Source organism: Phyllostomus hastatus, unplaced genomic scaffold (assembly GCF_019186645.2).
Source record: "Phyllostomus hastatus isolate PE091 unplaced genomic scaffold, TTU_PhHast_1.1 phas_scaffold_93, whole genome shotgun sequence".
In the NCBI taxonomy this organism is placed as follows: Eukaryota; Metazoa; Chordata; class Mammalia; order Chiroptera; family Phyllostomidae; genus Phyllostomus; species Phyllostomus hastatus.
The window spans coordinates 20,402,499-20,428,551 of NW_025334042.1; the positions used below are offsets into that span (position 1 = coordinate 20,402,499).

Sequence of the window (26,053 nt, forward strand, 5' to 3'; positions counted from 1 at the left end):
CTTAGAAATACTATGAAGATGTATATACAGAAAAACTATGAAGAGAGATGTATGAAAGACATCAAACATTTACCGGGAGTGGAGAGAGTCAGAAGCAATTTACAGTTACAGATTCCTAGGGACTAGATGAGCAGAAGTGCTAAGCAAAGGGGGACCTGAAAAGACGTCATCAGAAGCAGAATAACAGGTGACTTTGTCATGTGCTTGGGGGTCTGTAGACAGTTATGGCAAGCTGCCTCTGAGACCATTGAGAATGGGAGACTAGAAAGAGGGCAGTGAGTCAGGGCTGGTAAATGTTGATCCTACTACCTAGTGGTAGGCAATGCTGTGCTCATGGAAGAAGCAGAAACACCAGAGGGCTTAGGACTGAGGGAAAGGTGGCTGAGACTAAGGAAAGGAAGAGATTAAAACAAAAAAGATTACAGAGTCTATTTTTATAGGTCAAATGAAAGAAGACGGTGGCCATAGCTGGTTCCGAAGCTGGTGAGTAGGAACCTCCTACTGTATGCTTCTCTATGGCAAATCAGGGAAGGGAACTGGTGTGAATCAGTTTACAAGGGTTCACTGAGTGTGCCTTTCCCCAGTCCCCTTGCTACACTTGCAAGTGGGATCTGGCCTGATCGGAAAGATGGGAACCTCCCATGCACTTAGTGTGCATGTTAGTCATTGAGGACCTTGTTAAAAACGCAGATCCTGACTCAGTAGTTCTGGGCGGGGGAGCCTGAGCGATCTCATTGTTGCTGGTCCTCAGGTCACACTCTGAGAAACAAGGTGTTAAAATGTTGGTGGGTGTCCTATATACAGAGGCAGAAAACAGTAGGCAGACAGACTGAAGTAAAGCAAGAAAGAGATTTGTCATTTATACAAATTAAAACCCTAAGATAGTTTAGGTCAGTGGTTCTCAATGAAGGGCGATTTCCACCCCCTAGGGGACAACTGGCAATGTTTGGAAACATTTTTGGCTGTCATAAGCTGGGGTGGTGGGGGTCACTACTGGAAACGAAGGGTAGAGGCCAGGGATGCTGCTAAATACCCTACAATACACAGGGAAGTCCCACAACAAAAAATTGCCTAGCCCAAAATGTCAATAGTGTCAAGGTTGAGAGATTCTGGTTTAGCAGAAGGAAACTTTTATTGTAGAAAAAGCATAGGGTTTGACGTCTAGAATCTAATATAAACCCTGACATTTATCAGTGGTGTGGCTTTAAGAAAAGTCACTTTGCTGAGTTTGTTTCCATAACTATGAAAAACTGTTGGCAGGCTGTGGGGCGTATGACTCAGTAGGCCTCTGTGAACAGCAGGCTCCTTTCTTTCATCTGTACCTTACGGTTCTTGGGCCAAGAAAGAATAAAAACCAACACAGACATGGAAGATAATAGAAGGACTAATCGAACTGGGCCTCTAGGCCAAGGATAAAACATTCAGGTCAAAGAACAAAAAGATCTCCAAGTTAATACTAACCACCAAGTTGCCAATGACCATGACCATCATGAAGACAATGAGGCACATGGCTTGGCCAGCCACCTCCATGCAGTCCCACATGGTCTCAATCCACTCCCCGCACAACACTCGAAAGACAATGAGGAAGGAATGAAAAAAGTCATTCATGTGCCAGCGAGGGAGGTCACAGTCCTGGTTGATCTTGCAGACACACTCTTTGTAGCTCTTCCCAAAGAGCTGCATCCCCACCACAGCAAAGATGAAGACAATAATGGCCAGCACCAGGGTCAGGTTGCCCAGGGCACCCACTGAATTTCCAATAATCTTAATCAGCATGTTCAGGGTGGGCCAAGATTTGGCCAATTTGAAGACTCGGAGCTAAGAGAAAACAAACAAACACCAAATGACACTCCATTTATTTTCTTACCACATGGCTAAAATAAAAACATATAAAATTAATAAGATCAGGTTAAATATATTGAGCATGCCTGGGAAATCCTCAGGACTTTCTAAACATTTTAGTCTAAATTAGACTAAAATGGGAGAAACTGAGGCACAAATAAGGGAAACATTAATTTCACAGTAAATGACAGGTTTAGAACTAGGAGTCAAATGCTGCCTCTAGTGCCCCCTCCCCCATATTAGTTCCTGGGTCAATCAACTTTTTTAAAGAGCCATATAAGAACATATCCTTTTCCTATTGATTTTTCCTCAACTTCTCAAGAGACATATCAAAGAAAATGTGATTTGTAGTGAACCAAAAGATCAGTGTGGTAAGGACAGTGACAATAAATCATCTGTCTCCTTCAAAAAGCATCTGAAAATTCTAAATCAATGGGCAATGTGAAACTTTGTGATATGCTTGGAATAACTTGGAAGGAAAACACAATTCCCAAGACAGAGCAGTTCTACATATGTCCATACATCAAACATCTTCTTGAAAGGGGACTATACAGAGTGGGGGGAAATTAGGTTCATATAGCAAATAATACAATAATTACTAAATAATAATACAAGAATAAACTGTTTTGTGTAATCCAACTGTAAACCCATTTTTGCTCCACCCTACACTGATATTAATTCAGAGGACAGAATTTATAGTATCTGTCAGTCATGAAACTTCTATATTCTATAATCATTCATATGAATAGATCACAAGGTCTTGGCTAAGGCCTGAGAATGCAGAAACCCTGTGAATGGAATGATGATGATATTATCATCGGATGTCATAAGTTAACAACTAATGGATAATAGGTAACAGAAATTCTGGTAGAAGCAACAGCATTGATTTGAACATTTTTTTTCTTACTGAAAACTTTAGTCTCATCTAAGAATTCAAGATTTACCAGCTATTGCTCTGTGCGTATATCTGGGTCACTCATATTTTTCCCCTTTTTGACTGGCTTTTACTTTATTTATTTATTTTTAAGATTTTTATTTATTTATTTTTAGAGAGGGAAGGGAGGGAGAAAGAGAGAGAGAGAGAAACATCAATGTGCGGTTGCTGGGGGCCATGGCCTGCAACCCAGGCATGTGCCCTGACTGGGAATCAAATCTGTGATGCTTTGGTTCGCAGCCCGCGCTCAATCCACTGAGCTACGCAAGCCAGGGCTGGCTTTTATTTTATTAAGAAAATTAGTGCTAAGGTTTCTATCTCTTAATCTTTCCTCCTACTTTCTAGATAATAAGAAATGTTCCCAAAAAGTCTACCATGAAAAAAAGTCTACTGTGGGCTGGGTCCTAACCAAAAATTAGTAAGCAGAGCTTCCAAGAACCTGGTAGATGTTAAATTTGTGATTTGGACTCAATGAGATCTCTCTTTTACAAATATTTTCACTCTGTTCCAATTCTCTTATATATGCTGAATATCCTGATGAAAAAGCCTTAAATTCTTGCAGTTGAAAGTGCTTAGGTATTCTCCCAACAGGAAGAGAAAAAAAACCCAAGCCAGTTCTGATGCTCTGTCTGAGTGGGGCGTCCACTCGGCTTCTCAAGGGGCGTAAGCAGTGCCTCACTTGCGCTCATGCCCCGGGAAGCTATTTGGAAGATACCGTTAACCATTCTTTCAGAGTCATTTTAGTCATTTACACATTAACTGCTCCAAATACATTAATTTAAAAAATCCTTCTTAGCTGACAATATGGAAAACAAGGCCAATGTTCAACAATGGATTTCAATATAATATTTTAAAAGATTACTTTATTTTCATTTTCTGCAAGGATTCACCAAAAGAGAAGAAATGAGGAGAGCCATTTTTGAACAAGGAGGAATTTCTGCCATTTCAGGGAGATGTTTGAATAAAGAAATAGGTTCACTAGCAAATTCAAATCAGACCTCAGAACAGTCCCTTCAATTTTTAGATTAACCATTATTTTAGGAGAAACTTCCTAAAATTGATGTCTGTGATTGGCATTAAAAACTAACTTATATATTAGGTGTGTAGCAGGAAAGTTTTTAAGATCTTAGTAACTAAGTCACTGAACAGCTACCTGGCATTGAATAGAACATAGTTAAGGACTTTTACAAATATAATTTGCATAATTAACTTATGCAAAACTCTTTCTAGTAGTTGCAAGACAGGAAATATGAGAAGAAATTGGAGAAATATGGAATACCAATCGGAAAGATCGCAGCACCGAAAGCCCCTCCACATCTGCTAGACTCAGTTCCATTAAACTGAGGGAGACAATAAATCCGTCAAAAATGTTCCAACCTTCTTGGAAATAATAGTAGGGATCCATGGCTATGAGCTTCAGGAACATTTCTGCTGTGAAAATTCCAGTGAAAACCTGAAGAGGGGAACGCAGGGGTTAAGAAAAAGAAATAATAGAAGGAGAATGTCTTTATCATTATCTCTGAATACAACATGTCCAAGAAGCCACAAGGGCCAGCAGCCCTGGTTAAATCCTGCATCCGAGGACACCAATCCCCAGATGTCCCATGACCACTCCACATGACGCAGGAGAGTCTTATTCTCTCTTGAATGAAGTACTCAGCCCCAGTGTTCCCATCTTTGTTGCCACAACCACCCAAATCACACTGTTAAGAGTGTAGTTGAAAAGTCATTCTAAGCAATGGGAATTCTCAAGGGTTAGCAGTCATTTGAGTATGTATGCTTGGGATGTTTGCCTGAAAAAGAAATCTCTTGTTGTGCTATAGTTTTACTAGAAAGATACAGCATTATTTCTGATTTGATATTATGTGTCTTATCAAACTTAAAGCATATGTTGCAGGGTTTCTTATTTTAAATCGTAAGGCAATAGAACATTGCTAAGTGTGCAAAACACAGAAAAAAAAACATCTGTAGTCTTACCACCTTGCATACAACTATCATTTATATATATTCCCCTTCTGCTTTTTTTCAAATGCATAGATATTTTGACACAGTTGTAAAGTCAGAATACCCAGTATGCATCGTGACTTTATTCACATTGCTACATGGTCTTCCTGTCTCACTTTTACTGCCTGTATAAAAATGGTGAAAAGTACTTAGATTACAGACGCTGTTTGGAAATATACTGACTTGCTGTATAAAAATAACAAAAGAGAAAGACTCAAAAGGATAAAGATCCAAATGGATAAGCAGGCTACCACTTTTTGGTGCCCATATACTATTATGTGGTTCCCTATTTTTCTAAATTGAAGATGCAGTATTCTAAAATGGAAAGAATATTCCCTGAAGAGATCCAATTAAGCAAAATCAAAGTTCACAGGGCAAGGTAAGTATCTACAGATACAACATCCCACTAAGTGAGGTCAGGGAAAGTAGGGGCAGCTAATCAATTCATGACATACATGTTACCCTTTGTGTAAACCACCCATCAAAGGCTCATCTACACAGAAATGTTACCCTGCTCAGTGCACACTAAGTAGAAGCTGAATCTGTGGTCCCATTGGTTCCTGGTGAGCGCACGAGAAGTGCTCAGTAACAAGCACTGGCTGATTGACTACGGAACGGCCATACTGTGGGAGCCCAAGTTCCTAAGTGAAAACCAACAATGGCACCGTTATGCAGTGCTGACTTCCAACGGGATGAATGTCCCGCAGACACCTGGTAGGACTGCCTTTGACAGAGGTCAGCAACCATGTTGTTTCAGTGCATAGTGTGCTTCCATCATTTGGGGTTTGGGTGAAAATAAATCTGTAACTATTGGTTATATGATGAAATGACTTTAAAAAACAGGAAAGAGTAGATTCATGGTTACCTCTGTGATGCTCTCTTATTTGCACTGAGACATGCTTCCTGAAGAGGGGGAAAAAAATTTTAACCAGTGTATCAACAACTGTACATAAATGTCACTCTTGTGAATGTCAGCAAATACTCATCTAGGAATTTATGTTCTAATGCAGCAGTTCTCAAAGCGAGTTGAGGATCCCCGGGGTCCCTAAGACCCTGTCAGAGGGCGCAGGGTCCTCCTTTCCCCAAGTACGTATCTGTGTGAGGCCAGGTTTTCTCCCTGCGCTTCAGCCCAAACAATATAGCACATGGGTTGGACACAGAAGCAGGTAAGAGAACTGAACTCTCTTCTATTAAACCAGACATGACAGAGATTTGCAAAGATGTCAAACAATGCTGTTTTTCTTTGCAGGAAATATAGTTTTGCCCCATGTTATTTATGTAATTATGTGATGGGCACATTATTATGATTTTTAAATACATACTTAAGACTTTTTGTGGCTTTAATTTCAAACATGGTACATATCAATAGATAAAACTCTCATAAACAAAAGCTTTTTAGCTCTTTTTAGGAGTGTAAAGGGGTCCTAACACCAAAGAAAGATTGAGAACTGCTATTCTAATAGAATGTTCTGAATTCAGAGTGGGCATATTTTTGTAGTTTGGACAAGCCCTTGGGCACAGGTCTGAGAACCTGTAACACCAGGTCACCCAGTAGGGCCTACAATGCCCTCAGATGGGGGCATTGCATTTGAGGGTCACTCTGGGGTTGGGGGAGGGTCGGGAGAAGCGGCACACTCCTTCTGCCAAAACCGCAACTGTGAACAAACTTCAGGCTCACCTGGGAGTGACTAGGGTTTGCATGCTCTTGTCTATTCTCAGAGGGGACTAATTAGCTCCTGTTCCGTAGTGGCCTTCCCTCAGAGTTAATGACATTCGATTTGATGAAAGCCTCATATGTACCACAATGGAGACATGAAAAAAACAACACATGAACATACAAAATAATAGCTTCTTAGGAACTCAAGTCACCAGGAGGCAGGGTGACCAATCCATCTCGGTTTGCCCGAGACTTTCCTAATACTGGAAGTCCTGCATCCTGGGTGTCCAGTCAGGAAGACCAACTTGTCCTGGTTTGCCTAGGACGTCCCACTCTTGAAACAGAAGTTCCACATCCCAGGAGCCCCCTCAGAGCCATGCAAACTGGAATGGCTGGTTACCCAACATGGAGGAGACACAACACCTGAAACACGATGTAATGAGGGCTTCAAAAGGTATGCACAAGGGGCTATGAGGACATGGATGAGAGAAAAATTAGAATAAAAGGAATCCTTTTTGGTTGAAAATCTGGTTAAGCTATGGTTAAGCTGTAGTTAAGAAATGATAACATTTATATGTATTTGGTAAAGAAGGAAAACAGCTTTCTGTTTTTCCTTTTTTTTGCTTAGAATCTCAGAGATCGAACTTACACGGCACATTAAGCCTTTGCCCTTCCTTCCATATCTCCAACCCCTCAAACGATTCAGTCCGAAATTCCTCCCGTGGGCATCCACACGGAGGGAAGCCTGGTGCCAGGTGCGGGAGCCCAAGCAGGGAATGCGTGCAGGGAAGCAGCCTGGCGTGGGCTGCCACGGCCTGTGCAGGCCAAAGGGGATGTCCACTTCGGGGGATAGTCCAGGACTGGGACGCAGAGGGCGTTTGTGCAGGGTGGTCACCCAGCACAGGGTGTCAGAGCCTAGGCAGGATGAAGGGCTTCCGCTCGGGGGAAGTCCGGGGTGGGATGAAGAGGGGTCCGTGTCGGGGGAGGCCCACTGTGAAGCGTTCAAGTCCAAGTGGGGTAAGGGGAACAAGCATGTGTGGGGTGGCCTGGCCTGGCCTGAGGTGTCGGGGCCCATGAGGGGCAACGAGGGGTCCACGCAGAGGGACTGGTGTGGAAGCTGGAGAGCCTGGCACAGGGGGTCAGAGCCCGGACAGTGTGGGGAGGGCGCCCATGCTGTTAGAGGTACTGGTGGCTTTTCATCCGATCAGTTAACATATTAAAGACAGTGGCAACCAGGTTTCTGTTTGTTGCACAAAGAGTTACAAACATAGAAAGGAAAACGAGAATGAATCCCGTAGTGCTGGCCTGGAACTGGAAGTGACAGCACGAACTCCCGGTTTCCAGTGTGTGCAGGTAGCCTGATGCCAGCAGCTAGCCTGGTTCGGGGAGGGCCTAGGCCTGCCCATTGCCTCTCCAGATCCTCACTTCTAAACATCACTTCCCCTAAACCAGGGGTCCTGGGGAAACTGCTGATCCCAGGCCTGAGGCAGGAAAAACAGAAGATCAGCCTGGAGTATCTTGTGACAGCAGAAAAAAAGGAAGTGCGGAGGCTGAGGACGTGATGAGAAGACACAGAAGCCAGCCTAAGGGGCTCCCACTGGCCACACCTGGAGTGGTTTATCAAACATCAAAGTAAATGATGGTAACAGGATATAAACCACCGGATAAAACTGAAAACCATGAGTTCATGCTGGTGTTAGTAAATAAAGGAATGAATCCAAAGTTTGATGAAGAACAGGCAATGCAGATAGTTTTAAAGTACCTTCCTCACAAACACTTACTAACTATAAATGGCAAAAGAGTAACTTTACAGGGGAGAAGCCTGGCAGACACCTCCTTAATCAAGTAATCAACAGCACCAGCAATGTGACAAACGGAAACTGTGTGCCACCTGGTAGGTGCAGTGAGGAGACAGCCTCACTGGCGTGGTCTTCCTGCCAAATGCGTAGCTTGAGTCTCATCACGAGGAAGCAGCAGACAAACCCAAATGGAGGGAATTCTAAAAAATAACTGTAGTCTTCAAAAGTGTCAAGGTCATGAAAGTCAAAGGAAGACTGAGGAACTCTTCCAGGCTGAAGAAGATGAAAGAGTCAGGAACTAAATGGAATATGTAACTCAAACGGAATCCTTTTTGTTATAAGACAGTACTGGGATTATTGGCAAAACTTGAGGGGTCCTGAGAATCAGGTGGCTGTAGTGTGTCCGTGTCAACTTCCTGACTGTGGCAGTTACATTGAGGTTATATAGGAGAATGCACTTGATCATAAAAAACACACTAAAGTATTTGGAGTGATAAGGCTGTGTCAGCAACTTACTCTCAGAAGAAAGTTCTTTATGCTATACTCAAAACTTATTGGTACAATTGTTTTTAAAAACCACCTTATAAACCCACTATTGTGTTCAATTGGTTGCAAAAAGGGCAAGACAAGAATCATGACTAAACAATCCAAAAATTGTGTAAGTCACATGGTCTCCCTGGGCTTTGACTTCTTTTATTAAACCTGTGGGTTGGATCAAATGATCTTTAAGGCTCCTTCTATTACTAGAGTTTTCCTTGTGGGGAAGGCAGAAGAGGTGGGGAGTACAGATTTACAGAAGGCTTCTCATCTTCCTCAGAAACACCTATCTGCACATCTACAGACACACACAATTTAATCACCATCCTGAGTGTGGGAAAAACCTCTCGTTCCAACTATAAGACAAGGCTGTACTCACGAGCTAGTCCATCTCATCTTTTTCCATCCCCTTTTTCTTAGGCTTCTGTCAAAGGCTCTACCCAAATCTCCAAGCCTTTGGGAATTCTCCTGCTGAGCTATACTAGTACTGCTCCTAAGATTTGCAGAGTGCTTTTCACTCTTCCAAACACTTCAGCATAGTTTCTCATTTTATCCTCCCAACTACCGAAGAATGACATGGTGCTAGTCTCAGTCTATAGACCTAAAACATTTCTAAACAGACCTAAAACATTTCTAAACAGAAATGAATAGCTTATTTAAGGTTAAACTGCATCAAGCAAGAACCCAAACCCAAATCTTCTGACTACTAATTCTGTGTTCTTTCTGCTCTACTTAATACTCAGCTGGCAAAAAAGTATAGTTTCTAACTCCCACAGGCACAAGTCTTCATTTCTTGCTCTTCACCCTCACATGCAATCCATCGGCCAGGCCAGAGTAACCTGAACCATGTGCTACTCTCCATGCCTGTTGCTAACTGTACATTTACTTTCCCCTTGAGCCTCCCCCTCCCCCAGTCATGCTTTCTTATTTTAGAACTTGGTTCGGCTTGGCTGGCCTCATGGAGTCCCTGAATATTAGCTGCCAACCTTCTCTACTGTTGGGAACCGCCCTGCCTGGAGCTGTAATCGCCCCCCTCCCCCCCATGGCTAAGGCTGAGTGCACTTTGGACCATAAGCCACTAAGGAGACAAAGCTCATCTCCCTGGCAGGAGCACTGCTTCTGCTCCTTTTTTCATAACTGGACCCCAATGCTTGATCAGTTAGCCAATGATGGGTAAGATTCCCCAAGTGGGGAACAACTTAAGACAGGCATGATCACGTGGAGGCCCCAGAGAAGGACTGGGGAGGTTATGGAGAAAGGGGGTGATGGACCCTCGCCCCTCGGCTTTGACAAAGCCTGAGTCCTCATTCTGTCTGCGAGAAGTCTCCTATCTCTTGGCTGCCTTACTTCCCCTGCCTGACTTAATCCTAAAACAATGACACAGGGTGGTGCAGCCCTGCTGGAAAGGGTGGGTTTCTCTGGGTGATCAGGCCTGAGAAAATACATAAACTCTTATGGAAACCTGCTTTGCTAAGAATGCTCTTAATTAAATGATAAAGTTCGGGCAGGAAATCAGTTTGCTTCCCAAAGTTTTATAGCTCTTTAGCTAACAGACCCTAACTTAAAATAGGCCCTCAGAGTTCTTTGTATGTTATCTATTGTTTGACCCTTACTGCCTGACAATAATTAATAAACTTTACCTGTATTCCTGGGTGAATTAAAAGCCAATAAAAATCCTGTGAAGGGAGGATCAGGGCGCTCTCCTTTGAGAGAGTGGCCAGGCCGCTCCGAGGCACCCTCCCCTTGAGAGGGTAGCCGGGCCGTCCTTTTTCCTCCACAGGACTTAGTAGTCCGTGTGAATGTCTCATGTCTCATCCATGACGCCTCAGACACTGCGGGCCCGTGTCTGCGTCAGTCAACTTTCCCCTTTCTTCGTTAATGGTTCTAAGCAAAGTCTTCTGAATGTTCACAACTCTAATTTAGATGTGACCCTAAATCTCCGTAGACTTTTAATAAAGGAAAACATAATGTTATTTGCTGGCCTGGCCTGAGGGCAATTATACTGGTGGTAGGTAAAGGGGCCTTTCAAAATCCCTTGGAAATTGAGAACTGATTTCATAAAAAGCAAGTAAAAGTAAAGACTTTGAGAAAAAAAATGCTACAGGGAAAACACCACCACCACCACCACCAAAATTGATCAAGTCATATTTCTTAATGCTTAACCCATGGCTAAAATAAAATAAAGCTTATATCTATGTGATGTTGTTCATTGGCTCAAAATGCTGCTCGATGGCCAAGGCCCTGGGCCAGCCAGTCACGCAGCAAGCGCACCTTCAGGCACCTTTCAGAGCCAGTGAGCAGGGTTCCTGGACAGCTACTTCAGCACTATGGCCATTTCGTCAGGCTGCACATGAGAGTCTGCAGCACCGCAGCGAGCCAACCGAGACATGGAGATTGGAAAGGCCACAGAACCCTCCTGGATGTGTACCAGGGAACACAACAGGCTACAAGGACTAGCCAGACAAAGGATCCCTTTCGCCACATGTGTTTCCAGAATCAGAACTCAAAATGATATTATCACACTTAATAGTGTTTTAGGGCTTAAGACAGAAGCTTCTGAGGTGTGTGTGTGTGAGAGAGAGGGAGACAGAGAGAGAGAAAGAGAGAGGTGAAGAGAGGGAAGGAGAGAGGAGGGAGGGAGGGAGGGAGGGAAGGAGAGGGGAGGGAGGGAAAGGGAGAGGAGGTGAGGAAGGCAGGAAAGGAGGGAGGGAGAGGAAAAAAAACAAACACCAGGTGGAGATTATGCTCCAATCAAATGGTAACAACTGGGTCTGACATGCCTGTGGTGGAACGCCTCAAGAATAATGTGGCTCAGCTGACCAAGGGGATTCTCTCCAACCGATTCTTTACTGTCTATCAGAATTCAACCAACTCCTGATTTTTGAACTAAAGAAGTAAAACAGATAATCCCCAAATCACAACTACTTGATCTCAGAATATATTGTGTAGTCTATTTTTTTAAAGTGCCTACTTATCTTCTAATTAATATCATAAATGAAATATATGACTTAAGCTAATATTGCAATAAATTTGGTGCAGATCAACCACTGGTGGAAAGTGGATGATAGCCCAGCAGTTGGACTGGAGGGAAAACTAACCTAGAACTAAAAACTTCCCCTAGATAGTACCCTATGGATAATTAATATGACAGCAGAGGCCAATTTATAGTTACATTTAATGCACTTAAAGAGCACCCCTATTTTGTGGTGGCTGTCTCTGAAGGTGAAAGGAGATGTGATTTGCTGGACCAACGCAGGAATCGATGTGAGAAACAGTGAAAAAAAAATCCAGGAGTCCTTGGCTCGGGCTGCGAAACCAGCCCACTGTACCATGCCTCCCATTCTGTCACCACGGTTGGTTTCCTGCCAAAGCTCCTAAATGACGTCGTCTAAGTTCTGCAGAGAGAGGAAACAGCCAGGGATCATAACAGTGAGAAGCGGCTGGGCCCACAGCATATGTGGAAGCATTTGTCTTCCCATTAACTAGTACTTTCTTTTCACCTCGGCTCCTGCTTTCAGTAGCAGGAAAACATGTCCTACAGGCAAAACATGTTCTGGTCACAAAATCAGGAGACAGCACTCTGTCTTACCAGATTTCCTACAGACAAGACATGCTCAAACTGTGGCGTCATAGGATGGTGCTCCATGGCCATGAACAGTGTATTCAGGACAATGCAGATGGTGATGGCCAAGTCCACAAAAGGGTCCATAACAATCAAGTTCACAATCTCTTTCACTTTTATCCAGTAGGGGTGGCACTCCCAGATGAGGAAAGTATTAGCAAATTTATACCAGCATGGAGGGCACTTTCTCTGGGACTCTTCCAGCTCTGTAGGGAAGAAAGAACAAAGGTGGCCCCTCAGTCACAGTAAGAAAACAAAGGAGATGGTACAACGCTTCACTGGGGCATTATCACTGCTATTAACACGAGAACAAAGGTGGCTTATGTGCGGACTTTCCTTAGCGTTTCCCTGGGTATTCCTTCTCTCAAAGGGAGACAGGAGGCATGAGCAGTACCAGTCCACTCCCCCATTAATAATGAGCTCGTTATAAACAGAATTCTATCCATTCATTTTGGGAGCACGGCACAGTAGTTGGGAGCTTAGCCTCTGGAGTCTCACTCCCCATTGAACTGGCTTCAGCCCTCACAGGCTGTGTGATCTTGGGCAAGGTGCTGACTCCTCTATGCCTCAACGGCCTCATCTGAAATGGCACTTACTTTAAGGTTATACAACTAAACCAGTCCTTAATCCTCATCCATTCATTAGGGATTAAATGATTTGATGTTTCTAAAGCAGAGCTCACAGGGTCCGGCACAAGGTAAGCCCTCAATAAATAGTGTTATATTATACATTATATCATTCGATTATCATCAAAGAAGCAGTAAAAGGTATGCCTCTGAAGGCAGACATACCTTGATGCAAATACCAGCTGAGACACTTGCTAACTATGGGAACTTGAGCAAGCGATTTCAATTTCCAAAGAGAATTAAATGAGCTAAAATAAAGTGCCTCAGAACATCCTGGCATATACTAAGTGCTGCAGAAATATTTAGTATTGTTCTTATCTTTATAGCAGAATCAGTATCATCAACCAAGCCACCATGCAGTACACATCTTTTATGTTTCCCAAGAAGTCAATGAGTGTCCAGTTAGAAATGCAAGTCATGTTCCTTTTCCCTTTTCTCCCTTCTTTTCTTTCTCATCGCTCCTCTCTTCCTTTCTCCTTCTCTCTTACCCTTTCCCCCTTTCAAACTTTTCTTCTTTATCTTCTTCCCCTCTCCCTCCCTCAGTCTCTTTCTTCTTTCTTTTTTCTTCCTCTCCTTCTTTTGTCCTATCCTGTCTTTTTGCCTCTTTTAGAAGCAGTACCTGTTTTTTCTAACAAGATTTTATGTAAGTGCTAACATGTAGGACAGACGAACCAGGAATTGCTCTAGTTGAGACAAGAAGAGGAGCTTGGTGCCAGTCCAATTGACTTTTGCCTTTCCTGAGGTACCTACCCAGAATCCCAGGACTCTGATAAACACAGACCAAAAATCACTGGACTAAATGATCTCTAAGGTTGTTTACCAAGTAAATATTAAAAAGGGTGATTAGACACTAAAGGCAGAGAGCCATTTAGCTGGCAGCTACACCCACCTAAACACGAGGCCCTAGGTAACAAAGCTCTCCACCAACTGAGTATGAAATATAATAGCTAGGATCATAAAAGTCCAAGGACCTTGACTTAGGAGAATGTTAAGAGGTGTAACTTTGCAAACCTGTTAGCATGACAATCCTTATGGGCAAGGTATTGGGTTCTGAGAGGTTGGCTGTAATTGCATCCCCTCTCTGCCCAATTCTTCTGACAAAACCAAATTATTCACAGAATAGAAGAAAGTTTCCCAACATTTCATCAAGAACAAGATGGAAGCCTTCAATTAGTCTACTTCCCCCTTTTCCAACAGCTGGATGGTGCCCATGGTGATAGCTTTATTTTAGATGGGTGCTTTGGTTAGGTTTCTGATTGGCTCCCTGGTTGCTAAGAAAATGGTTGCCTTGGTTTTTCAGTTTTGAGGGCCACAGTAAGCGCCACGTGGGAGTCTGCGTGGGAAAGGAAGTCTGTGAAGAAAATTTGCTTTGGCTTCTTCCTTATAGAACTCCCTCCGTTCCCAAGGTAAATTTAGTTCCCCCCCACCAAAAAAAAAAAAAAAGAAAATGAAAAGGTTCTCTTATTTCCATAAATTCTTGTAGTACATATTTGGAAATCGGGTTCTGTTCCTTTTTTATCTCCTTCCTTCTTCAAATGTCTGCTGCTCACCATCACAGCATGCACGTGGAGGCTGAAGCAGCTACTGTTCACATTTCTGACAGCTGACACAATTGTGATGTTTTATAATGAACTAGGCTCCACGTCTTTGCCACACAGTGAGGAGGGGCTTCTTTACCCTATGGGGCACAGGAAGATTCCTAGAGGGATACTAGATATCTCTTAACCACCTTTACTGAGAAGGGTAGATACTCAGGGCTTTTTTCATTCCACCAAACGTAAGACAACGTAGAGTGTTAAAAGCTAGAAAACATCAACTAGGTGAATAAGAAGTATATAAAGTAACTCACAACTCTGCAAACTTACTGGCCCCACATGCCTGAAATGGGTTAACATAGAGCAGGTGTCCAAAGGTTTATGGGGTTTCCCTTACTTGCTCTGGACATTTTCAGAGAGGATGCCATAGGTCTCAGCTTCTGGGGTACAGGCAACTGTTTTCAGAGAGGGCTTCACAATGCCACCGAGATGGTAGCGTGAGCAGACCATGAGGTTTTTGAAGACAGGGGCTTCTCTCAATTCAATTCAACTCAATTCAACAACTTTTTAAGCACCCACAATTTGCCAGACACTGGGGAAACATTAAAAAACAAGAATCTCCATCCTCACAGAGTCTACAGCTGCACCAGAAAGGCAGACAGACACCAGGGAAGTAACTGTACTGATACTTAATGCTTGTCAGTTGAATAAGAGAGTAAGTAATTTGTGGCAGCAACAGATACAGCCAATTACCTCTATAGGGGAGTTTTTAAAACTGTTTAAGCCATGAATAAGTAATGCCAAGTACCATCACTACTTCCTCACTGCTACTTCGCCAGCTTTCCCCTTCTCCCAGGGCTTTACTGCTTCAAGGCAGAGTGAAACTACATTGTTCTCTGCCTGCACCCTACCTCCAGTCCTCTGAAATATCCCCAAAGCTGATGGCTCTGCTGACTGAATTCTGCTGAGTTGTTTGGATGCTGGTGAGCATGCTTCCAACAGGATAGGGTGAGGCAGAGGAGGCTGGACTTTCCATTATTTATAGGATGCTGGAATTCTCCACGGTGGTAGGTAAGAGACTGCTTCTTTGGTTTTAAATAATAGTAATTTTAGTCTTTGGATGAAAATGTCAGAGTTTCCTAACTGAAGGTCTGGGAAGCAGTACAATTATTCATTCAGTGCGGGCTTTTCATGCTGTAGTGACCATTAAATCTAGAGGGAACAGTGGTTAAATAGGAATAAATCTTTCTTAATGTCCTTTAATTCCCTTTCACATTATTCAGCTCCAGCCATTCATTGTTCTCTGCTTACAGCAGCTGTCCCATCAGTTTAAACAAAGGGAGTCGAATACTAGGGGAGGGGACAGGAGGAATGTCTGAGCAGGAACAGGCAGGAAAGGTACATGTGATGTGAACTTCAGGTCTTAGAAAAAGGGAAGAACTAGAATGGCTTCCTTCTCAGGAACACAATGACAGCTGTCTCTCTCTCTCTCCCCCCTGCTACACTTGCATCTGTTTTTTTACATGTGTGCTGGTGGGTGGAGGGTGGAGAATGAGTACAGCAGGACAGAAAGAGAAGGAAGAGGATGGAGAGAACAGGAAAGAAAGGGACAAGAGAACAACAGTAATTCTCCAATGATTCAGCTCTAACTCAGTAGAGCGAGAAAAGTAGGAGGTTTCCAGAGGAAATCCTATGGCACCAACACTCCCCACCACTCCACACACAGCAAAATTCAGTTCAACAGACATTTTCTGAGCATTGGCTCTTGCCAGACCCTGCATAGGTCACCCAGGTCATCAAAAAATAATTGTTGCATTGCATTGATAGTTCCCCTGTTCTTACATCTTTGCCAATAATAAAATATGCCTTCAGAGGATGTTAGTTTTCTTTTCTTTTTAAAGATTTTATTTATTTATTTACTGGACTTCCAGCCAAGATGGAGGTGTAGGCAGATACACTTTGCTTCCTTGCACAACCAACAGAAGGACAACAGCAAATTTAAAAACAAAAAATAACCAGAACTACCAGAAAACTGAACTGTATGGAAGTCTGACAACCAAGGAGTTAAAGAAGAAACATTCATCCAGACTTGTACGAGAGGTGGAGACATGCAGCCGGGGTGAAGAGGACTACACTTGTGGCAATGTGGCAGCTGGCAGACTGGGCAAGGCATCAGCTGGTGGAGTGGGTGGTCCCATATTTTCGTGATAAATTGGGAGGAACAACTGGGGAGCAAGATAGATCGTGCAACCCAGGCTTCCACCATGGGGAAAGAAAGCCTCAAAACCTCTGACTGAAAACACCTGTGGGTGTTGAAGCAGTGGGAGAAATTCCCAGCCTCACAGGAGTCCGTTGGAGAGACCCACAGGGTCCAAGAATAAACACAAAACTACCCTCCACCCCAGGAGTCTGCACCAGAAGGGCCCAAGTTGCTTTGGGTAGTGGGGGAAGTGACTGAAAGCCAGCTGAGAGCCTAGCAAGAGGCATTGTTCCCTCTCGGACCCCTCCCCCACATATAGCACTATGACACAGCCACCACTATGACAACCCACCAGGGTGGGTTGCCCCACCCTGGCAAATACCTAAAGCTCCACCCTTCACTACATAAAAGGTGTGTCAAGACAAAAAAATATGGCCTAAATGAAAGAACAGATCAAAGCTCCAGAAAAAATACAAGTAAGCAATGAAGAGACAGCCAACCTATCAGATGCAGAGTTCAAAACACTGGTAATCAGGATGCTCACAGAAATGGTTGAGAATGGTCGCAAAATAGAAGAAAAAGTGAAGGTTATGAAAAGTGAAATAAAGGAAAATGTACAGGGAACCAACAGTGACGAAGGAAACAAGGACACAAAGCAATGATTTGGAGCAAAAGGAAGAAATAAACATTCAACCAGAACAGAATGAGGAAACGAGAATTCAAAAAAACGAGGAGAAGCTTAGAAACCTCTGTCACAACTTCAAATATTCCAATATCTGAATCACAGGAGTGCCAGGAGGAGAAGAGGAAGACCAAGAAATTGAAAATTTATTTGAAAAAATAATGAAGGAGAATTTCCCCAATCTGGCAAAGGAAATAGACTTCCAGAAAGTCCAAGAAGCTCAGAGTCCCAAAGAAGTTGAACCCCAGGAAGAACACACCAAGGCACATCATAATTATATTACCTAAGATCAAAGATAAGGAGAGAATCTTAAAAGCAGCAAGAGAAAAGGAGACAGTTATCTACAAAGGAGTTCCAGATAGTCTTCCCATAAGACTATCAGCTGATTTCTCAGAAGAAAACTTGCAGGCAAGAAAGGGCTGGAAAGAAGTATTCAATGTTATGAAAGGCAAGGACCAACATGATAAAAAATACGAACAATAAAATAACAAATTCACAACTATCAACAACCAAACCTAAAAAAACAAAAACGAATTAAGCAGACAACTAGAACAAGAACAGATTCACAGAAAGAAAGATCACATGGAGAGTTATCAGTGGGGAGGGAGGAGAATGAGGGGAAAGGTACAGGGAATAAGAAGCATAAATGGTAGGCACAAAATAGATAGGGGGAGGGTAAGAATAGTAAGGGAAATGGAGAAGCCGAAGAACTTGTATGTATGACCCACAGACATGAACTAAGGTGGGGGAATGATGGTGCTAGTGAGGTACAGAGCAGAAGGGAATAAAGGGGAGAAAAAAATGGGACAATTGTAATAGCATAATCGATAAAATATATTAAAAAATATTTTATTTATTTTTAGAGAGGGGGAAGGGAGGGAGAAAGAGAGGGAGGGAAACATCAGTGTGTGGTTGCCTTTCATGTGACCCCTATAATGGGGGACCTCACCCGCAACCCAGGCATGTGCCCTGACTGGGAATTGAATTGGCAACCTTTCAATTCACAGACCAGCACTTAATCCACTGGGCCACACCAGCTAAGGCACAGAGGGTGTTAGTTTTCTTTCTGAAGTGCCATAGATACTCAGAGAAATCTTGGTCTCCAAGTGAAGAATAAAATTAGCCAAGGTTCAGTATAAGATACAGACCTTAAATATGTTCTATCAGGCAAGGACCTTGATGGGACTGAAAGAAAATAGGATTAACTAAAGTCGTTCAGGTGGCTGAAAGCAGGTAGTTCAGTACTCCTTTTATCTGGCAACATCCTCCAGATTAGTCAAGGTAAACTGTAACTCCTTGCCTGTATGCACAGAGGTAAACCCTCCAAGGGGAGCTCCTTTCTAGGGATTCTCTCTTCACCACAGTCACCCCTGCCCAACACACACACAGTGGTGTTGGGCTTAAGTAATTCAATGACTCAAAAAATAACTTGTCCCAAGGACACCAGGATAATTTTGAGTCTCCCTATGTAAGGGACTCTGATTATTGTTGGATTAGTCTGGGTGTCTGAACTCTGAAGAACAGCACTTTGAGGCCTCAAGAGTAGTCTGGAACAGAATGGATAAAGAAGTGGAGGTACACATAAACAACGGATATTACTCTGCCATAAAAAAGTATGAAATCTTGCCATTTGCAACAACATGGATAGATCTTAAGGGTATTATGCCAAGTGAAATAAGTCAGACAGAGAAAGACAAATACCATATATTTTCACTTACATGTGGAATCTGAAAAACAAAATAAATGAACAAATAAAACAGAAACAAACTATAGAGACAGAGAACAAACTGATGGCTGCCAAATGGGACTGGAGTTGGAAGACTGACTGAGAAAAATGAAGGGATTAAGACATATAAACTGCCAGTTATAAAAGCAGTCACGGGGATGTAAAATAGAGCATAGGGAATATAATCAATAATACTGTAATAACTATGTATGGTGTTTAATGGGTACTAGACTTATTGGAGTGATCACTTAGCAAGGTAGGTAAATATCTAATCACCATGCAGTCCACCTGGAACTAATATAATATTGTATGTCAACTGTAATTGAAAAAAAAAAAGAATAGTCTAGATCTATAATGGGGAAAGTCAGCTAAACCAACATGATGAAATGAAGAAGATTCATGCAGAATCAATCAGAAACTTGAGAGAGAAAACTTCACCACTGCATCTGGCTCCAGAGAAAGCAAAAGGAGCCTGGCATGCAGACCACAACTGGACAGAAAGCTAGCACTTGCTGGGGACTGTGGGGAAATGGAAAGTCCTCAGATGTTCCTCAGCATGCCCAGCAGTGTCATGGAGGAGCCACCTGATCCTGAGTTCAGGCACTGACAGCAGCATTACTGCAGATGTGCTGTGATTCAATGGTGCCTGCTCTTCAGGTGGCACAGAGTGCCGGAGGAAGAGGGGTTTCAGCTTACCCAGCCACACAGCAAATATGTTTGTGAGTATGTGAGGGTGTTCAAAGAGAGGCAGAATTAGGTGCAATCAAAATACACAGTACATTCGTCCTTACAGGAAAACCAAAAGTGTTTTAAGTAGCTAAAAAGGAAAAGAAGAAAAGAAGGTGTGTTTTGGGGTAGAGGGTGTGAGGGGGATTCCATCATTCTATGTCCTCACAGTTCTTCACTCCACACTCCTTTAAGCCGCCCATCATCCCACAGGCTCCTCATGATGACGATTACAAAAGCTTCTTCAGCTCCTCTAGCTCACACTCATGTCATCCCTTCATATTTATTTCTTATCTGTGTACAATGCTGCCAGCAGTTTTGAATTTGGATTCTCTGTGTGCAGATTTGGGATGCTGGTTTCTATAATCAGTATACTATTCCTAAAGCTTAGAGACAATTTTTGAAAGCTCAGACCAAGGGACAGGGATTACATTTATCATGCACACTATATACTCATATTTCAGCAGTTCAGACTGACCACAGGGCACATACCTTCTACTAACGTATTTGTAACAACACTCAGTATACTGTTTATCCTGTCCTTCCGCCCATAGGAGGCCAGCTGGTCCATGGAAACTAAGAGAGATCCAGGACCTTTCTTCTTAATTTCCACTTCAGTTGTAGCCTGGGGGAAAAAATAAAAGCAAATGGAGTGAGTAAAGTCTTATGAACATTAGGGCTGAGCCTTACCAGATCGACAGTCCAAACTGTGAGCAAGAATACGTGCTCTTCCTTCAACATTTTACCTCCATCCTACAAGCCTCCTGACCTCAGGAAGTAGCATGCAACAAGTTGGCCATGGGCCACCCTTAGTTCTACAGATGACAAGACCAAGTCGTTTCAGTTTGTACAAATCTACAGTGAACCCAAGAGTCTGGCTGGGACCCAAATACCTCATCTGTTTAATTCCAAACATTAGAGTAGAAAGACCAGCTCCCCTGGGGTGATGCCATCACAGGTAGACCCTGAATTTTCCTGTCCCAGTCTCAGAGCTACAGCATTTGACTAGAATTGGACCACATGACAAAATAAGTCAAATCTACCTCTATTTGGAAATTCATTAAGGGCCAAGTCCCCGGTCACACTGAGTGTCACACACACTGTCTGCTCACATGCAGGAACGCCGTCACTCTGCCAAGCTGCTGCTTCCGGATGCCACACCTGGGCCTAACTGAACGTTAGTGAGTTCTACCTGGAATGTCCTCCAAGACACTGTAAAGAGTCTGGTAAGTTTTAGCTGACTTAACTAAATATACTGCATCATATATGTTTATCTTGTCTTTTAAAATTTTATTTTTTGAGTTAAGTTGCAACATTCAAATTTCCAACCAAAGAAAAACAGCAGAAAATACCACAAGATTGTTACACAAGATATTTTTTACATGTTCCACAGCAGACAATACTGGGATGTTAGATCACAGCAGAGAGTTTCTTACTATCCCTTGCTTGTGTTTCTTTTCCTGTGCCAACCTGACTGTTCTATAAGCACATCAGGTTTAATGCAGTGGCTCAAAACCTAGCTTTCCAGTAACCACGCTGTCCACTTTAACTTGTTGTCCGTGTAAAGTTGGCTGACCCTTGCATGATCTCTGCCTCTTACCTCCATGGTGAAGGTAAGAGGCAGAGACAGTCCCCATCACTCATGTTTGTATAAAGCTAGAGGAGTATCTGTCTGATCCGTACCAGAATGATCCTACCAGTTTTAAAAAGAAAATAATTCTCTGGAGAGCAACATCAGAAAGCCTTTCTGTTTTTATATATGTTTAGGTTTTAAGAACCATACAAAGAAAGTTCCTGGCAGATTATAATTTATCTCCTCACAATGTTTCATCAAACTTTCATTGATTCAGCCACTTGTTTGTTTCACCTGTGGGTCAGTTTGTTTGGCAGAGCTGCAGAAGAAATGGAGAGAGGAAAGGATCACTCCCTTGGTAATTCCTGACTGCATTACTCTCTAAACATCTGAATGTAAAGAATGACTTATTAGCCATTACCTTAGGTCACAGAAGGTATATTTCTCTGAGAAACCACTTTTGGTTACAATTCCCAGCCTGATATTCATGACATTTCATAAATCAGATAAACTGCTACATTTAAAAAGTGACAATCATCTAAAAATGAACACTGAAAGGCCCCATTCAATGGACACTCATATTTCTATATGTAAAATGAAAGTAAACAGTAACAGGGGTATGTGGAGATAATTTCTATAACATTAAAATTTGTTCCATAACAAGATGTGTTATAGAATCTATCTTAAGTTTCAAAACAGAAATAAATGAAAGAATATACGAAAAAAATGAAAATTTCAAAGTCCATACTTAGAAAATGTTAGAAGGTAAGAAGAGAAATTCATTATGTTATCTTTTCATACAGGCAAGACATTTAGCATGGATCCAAATAACTGGTTCCATCAAAAAGATATCCAAAACAGATGCTTGTATATCTGTAAATTAAACAACAGACTTCTAAAAACTCACGGGTCAAAGATGAAATCACAAAGGAAATTAGAAAATACTCTGATGATAATGAAAACACAATACATCAAGATTCATGGGATGCAGCTAAAGGAATGGTTAGAAAAAATTTCAACCTAAAATGCTTATATTAGAAAATAAAAAAGATATAATCAATATAATGAATGCTCTAAGCTTCAACCTGAAGAAAACAAGATCAAATTAAATCCTAGGTAAGCAGATGAAAAGAAATAATAAAAATAGAAGTAGAGATTAATGAATTACTAAGTGGACAAACAGTACACAATCAAACCAGTCAAATGTTGTTTAAAAAAAAAAGGTTAATAAAATTGATAATTCCCCTAGTAAGATTGACCAAGAGAAACAAAAAAATACAAATTATAATTTTTCAGGAATAAAAACAGGGACATTACTATATGTCTTACAGACATTTTTAGAAGAAGAATATATTGTGAACAACTTCGTGTCATTTCATCTTGGATGAAAGGGACAAACTTATTGGAAAATGACTTATCAAAACTGATAGAAAAAGAAACAAAATTAAAACAGGTCATACTAGAGAAATCATCCTTAAAAAGCCTTACTTCAAAGAGAACTCTAGGCCCAGATGGCTTTACAAGTGAATGCCATCAAATACTGCAGAAGAAATAAAACCAATTTTACACAAATTCTTTCAGAAAACAGAGGATAAGGGAATGCTTCTCAATTTGTTTTATCAAGCTAATCCTGATACTAAGCCTGACAAAGACATTACAAGAAAATAAAACTAGAGGCCAATATCTGTCATGAACAGAGACGTCAAATTCTTAACCAATATGAGCAAATAGAATCCAAAAGTATATACAAAGGATAATACAGTTGACCAACAGGGTTCATGCCAGGAAAGCAAGGATAGTTTAACATCATGAAACAAGTCAATGTTGTTTATCATATTAAGAGAACAAAGGAAAAAAAACATATGATTATCTCACTGATGAAGAAAACGAACATTTAACAAAATTCAACACTTCTACATAATAAAATTTCTCAAAATGTTGCAGCTTTGATCTGATAAAGAATATCTATAAAACTGACAGCTAACATTAGACTTCTTTGTGAAACATTAAATCTTCTTCCACTAATACTGGAAACAAGAAAGGATGTCTGCTTTCATCACTTCTATTCAATTTTGTATCTGAAGTCCTAGCTAGTGCAATAAAGGAAGAAAATAAAGTCATAAAGAATGAGGTTGCTGCTATTTATAGAAAATATTATTGTGCATGTAGAAAGCCCCATGGAATCTATATTTTTAGAAACCCCAAATCTAATAGAACCAATGTTAATTTATCAAGGTCATGAGATACAAGTTCAATATATAAAAATCAATTTTATTTCTATATTCTAAGAACAAATACTTGAAAATAAAAATTATATTTTCACAATAGTATCAAAAATATACTTGAAAATAATACAAAATAATATTGAATGTAAACTGTAATTGAAAGATAAAAATTACAAAATTTTTTTAAATGCCAAGGAATAAATCTATGATGTGCAAACCCCCCACTACACAACTATACAACTTTGCCAAGGGAAACTTGAGAAGACTTAAATAAGTGAAGAAATATACCATATTCATAGATTGAAAGGCTCAATATAATTGATGCTCCATCTTCCCCAGGTGACCTATAAATTCGGTGCAATCAGTATCAAAATTCTAGCCTTTTTTGAAGAAACTGACAAGATGATTCTAAAATATATGAGGATATGCAAAAGATCCAGAATAGACAAAATCTTTTTAGAAAGGTCTAGAATAGCAAAATAGTTTCTTAGAAGATTATTTAATAATATTTCAAAATATTTTTTATTTGGAGGGCTCACACTATCTCATTTCAAGACTTAAAGAGTTACAATATTTAAAACAAATGTAGTGTTGGTATAGGAATAGACAAATAGATCAAAGGAATAGAACAGAATCCAGAAATAGACCTACATATATGTACATCAACTGGTTTTGATCAAAGTGTCAAGTCAATTCAACGGAAAAAGGAAAGTCTTTTTAACAAATGGTGCTAAAAAACTGGATATCCACCCAGGTCCACTCCTATCTAGTTTCATACACAAAAATTAATTTGAGTTGAATCAGGCACCTGATTGTAAAATCTAGAACTATAAAGCTTATAGAAGGAAAATATCTTTATAATCTCACAGATCAGCAAAGATTTCTCAAACAGATGCAAAAAAAATCATAAAAGGGGGAAAAACCTGACAATTGGACTTCATCAAAATTAAAAATTTATGTATATGATAAAGGGCTTATATCCACAGCATATAAAAAATTAACAGATCAATAATAAAAAGAACAACTCAGTTAAAATGGCAAAAGATTTGAATAAACAATGAACAAAAGAAGATACTAGAAGCCAATAGGCACATGAAAAAATGCTCATCATTAATCATCATGGAAATGCAAATTAAAAGCACAATAAGATCACATTTTATACCCACTAAAATGCTGAAATCAAAGACACCCCAAACATTGGCTTGGATATAGGGCAACTGGAACTCTAATACATGGTTAATGGGAGTATAAAAAATGGTGGAATTATTTTAGAGAGCTGTTCGGCAGTTTCTTATAAAGTTAAACATACATTTACAATATGGCCCAGAAATTCCACTGTGAGGTGAAATTTATCTGATATAAGTGAGAACATTTATCTACAAAGAATTGTACAAGAATGTTCCTGACAAGCTTATTCATGCTACTGAAAACTGGGAACAACTTAAATATCTATCAACAGGAAAATAAATTAAAAAACTGTGATATACTTATACACAATGAAATACCACTCATCGATAACAAGTGGACTACTGACACATAAAACAACATGGATGTATCTTCAAAACATCTTGTTGAGTAAAAGAAGCCAATAGAAAAATACTGAGTCCACAAGAATGAATGAAAACTAATCTAAGGAGACACAAGTCAGAAGTGGTTACCTGGAAGTGGGAGGGGAGGGATTAGAGAGGAGTATTGGGTACTTTCAGGGAGAATCTTGTGGTAAAGAGGGCTAGTGGCATAGTCCTCAGCTGGTCGGAGAGTTCCTTCTCTACCTTGGTTTTACCCACAACCTTGGTAGCTCTTGGGTGAGGGTTACCCAATGTACTATTGCAATACTGATTACAAACGAGAATTCCTTTGAAAAGGAATAGGTAATGCAGAGTTTGTAAATACGTATAAGATGTACCTGTATTTTGGAAACAAAGACCAACTAAACAAGAAAAGCAAAGGCTATTTATTCCGAGTCTGACATAGTGAGGGAGTGAGTGAATACCACACGTGTTTTAGCAGACTCAAAAGGCAGCAAGGGAGTGAGGGGTAAAGCTTTACAGTGGGAGACAGAGAGGCTTCTGTTTCCCTGATGAGAGGCAGTTGCCAAGGGGCAGCTGTAGGCAGGTTAACTAGAAGCTGGGCATCCTGTGTGCTTTGTCAGGGGTGTATACTGGCTTTCTTTGGTTGGTCCTATGTTGGAAGCAGGGACAAAAATCAGGGAAGTTGTCAGTTATGAATCAAGTTGTAGCCATTTTGAGCTGATTGTTACAGAAGTTATTGTTTAGCTTGCTGGATTGTCATGAGAGAGAAATTTGGCTTCCTGTAAGTTTTACTTAAAGCTGGCTGTCTTTCTGGGTTGTTTATTATAGATCAG

General features: G+C 41.1%; 1 protein-coding gene across 2 annotated transcripts in view; it reads right to left on the reverse strand.

The window, feature by feature from the left end:
* SCN8A (sodium voltage-gated channel alpha subunit 8) overlaps window positions 1–26,053 on the reverse strand; it is a 215,741-nt gene that overhangs the window by 36,240 nt on the left and 153,448 nt on the right. For both annotated transcript variants that reach the window (XM_045829237.1, XM_045829238.1), the window contains exons 13-16: window positions 20,383–20,515; window positions 12,363–12,601; window positions 4,056–4,229; window positions 1,462–1,818 (exon numbers count right to left, since the gene is read on the reverse strand). In XM_045829237.1, coding sequence (XP_045685193.1) covers window positions 1,462–1,818; window positions 4,056–4,229; window positions 12,363–12,601; window positions 20,383–20,515 — 903 coding nt within the window. The remainder of the gene's footprint in view (window positions 1–1,461; window positions 1,819–4,055; window positions 4,230–12,362; window positions 12,602–20,382; window positions 20,516–26,053) is intronic.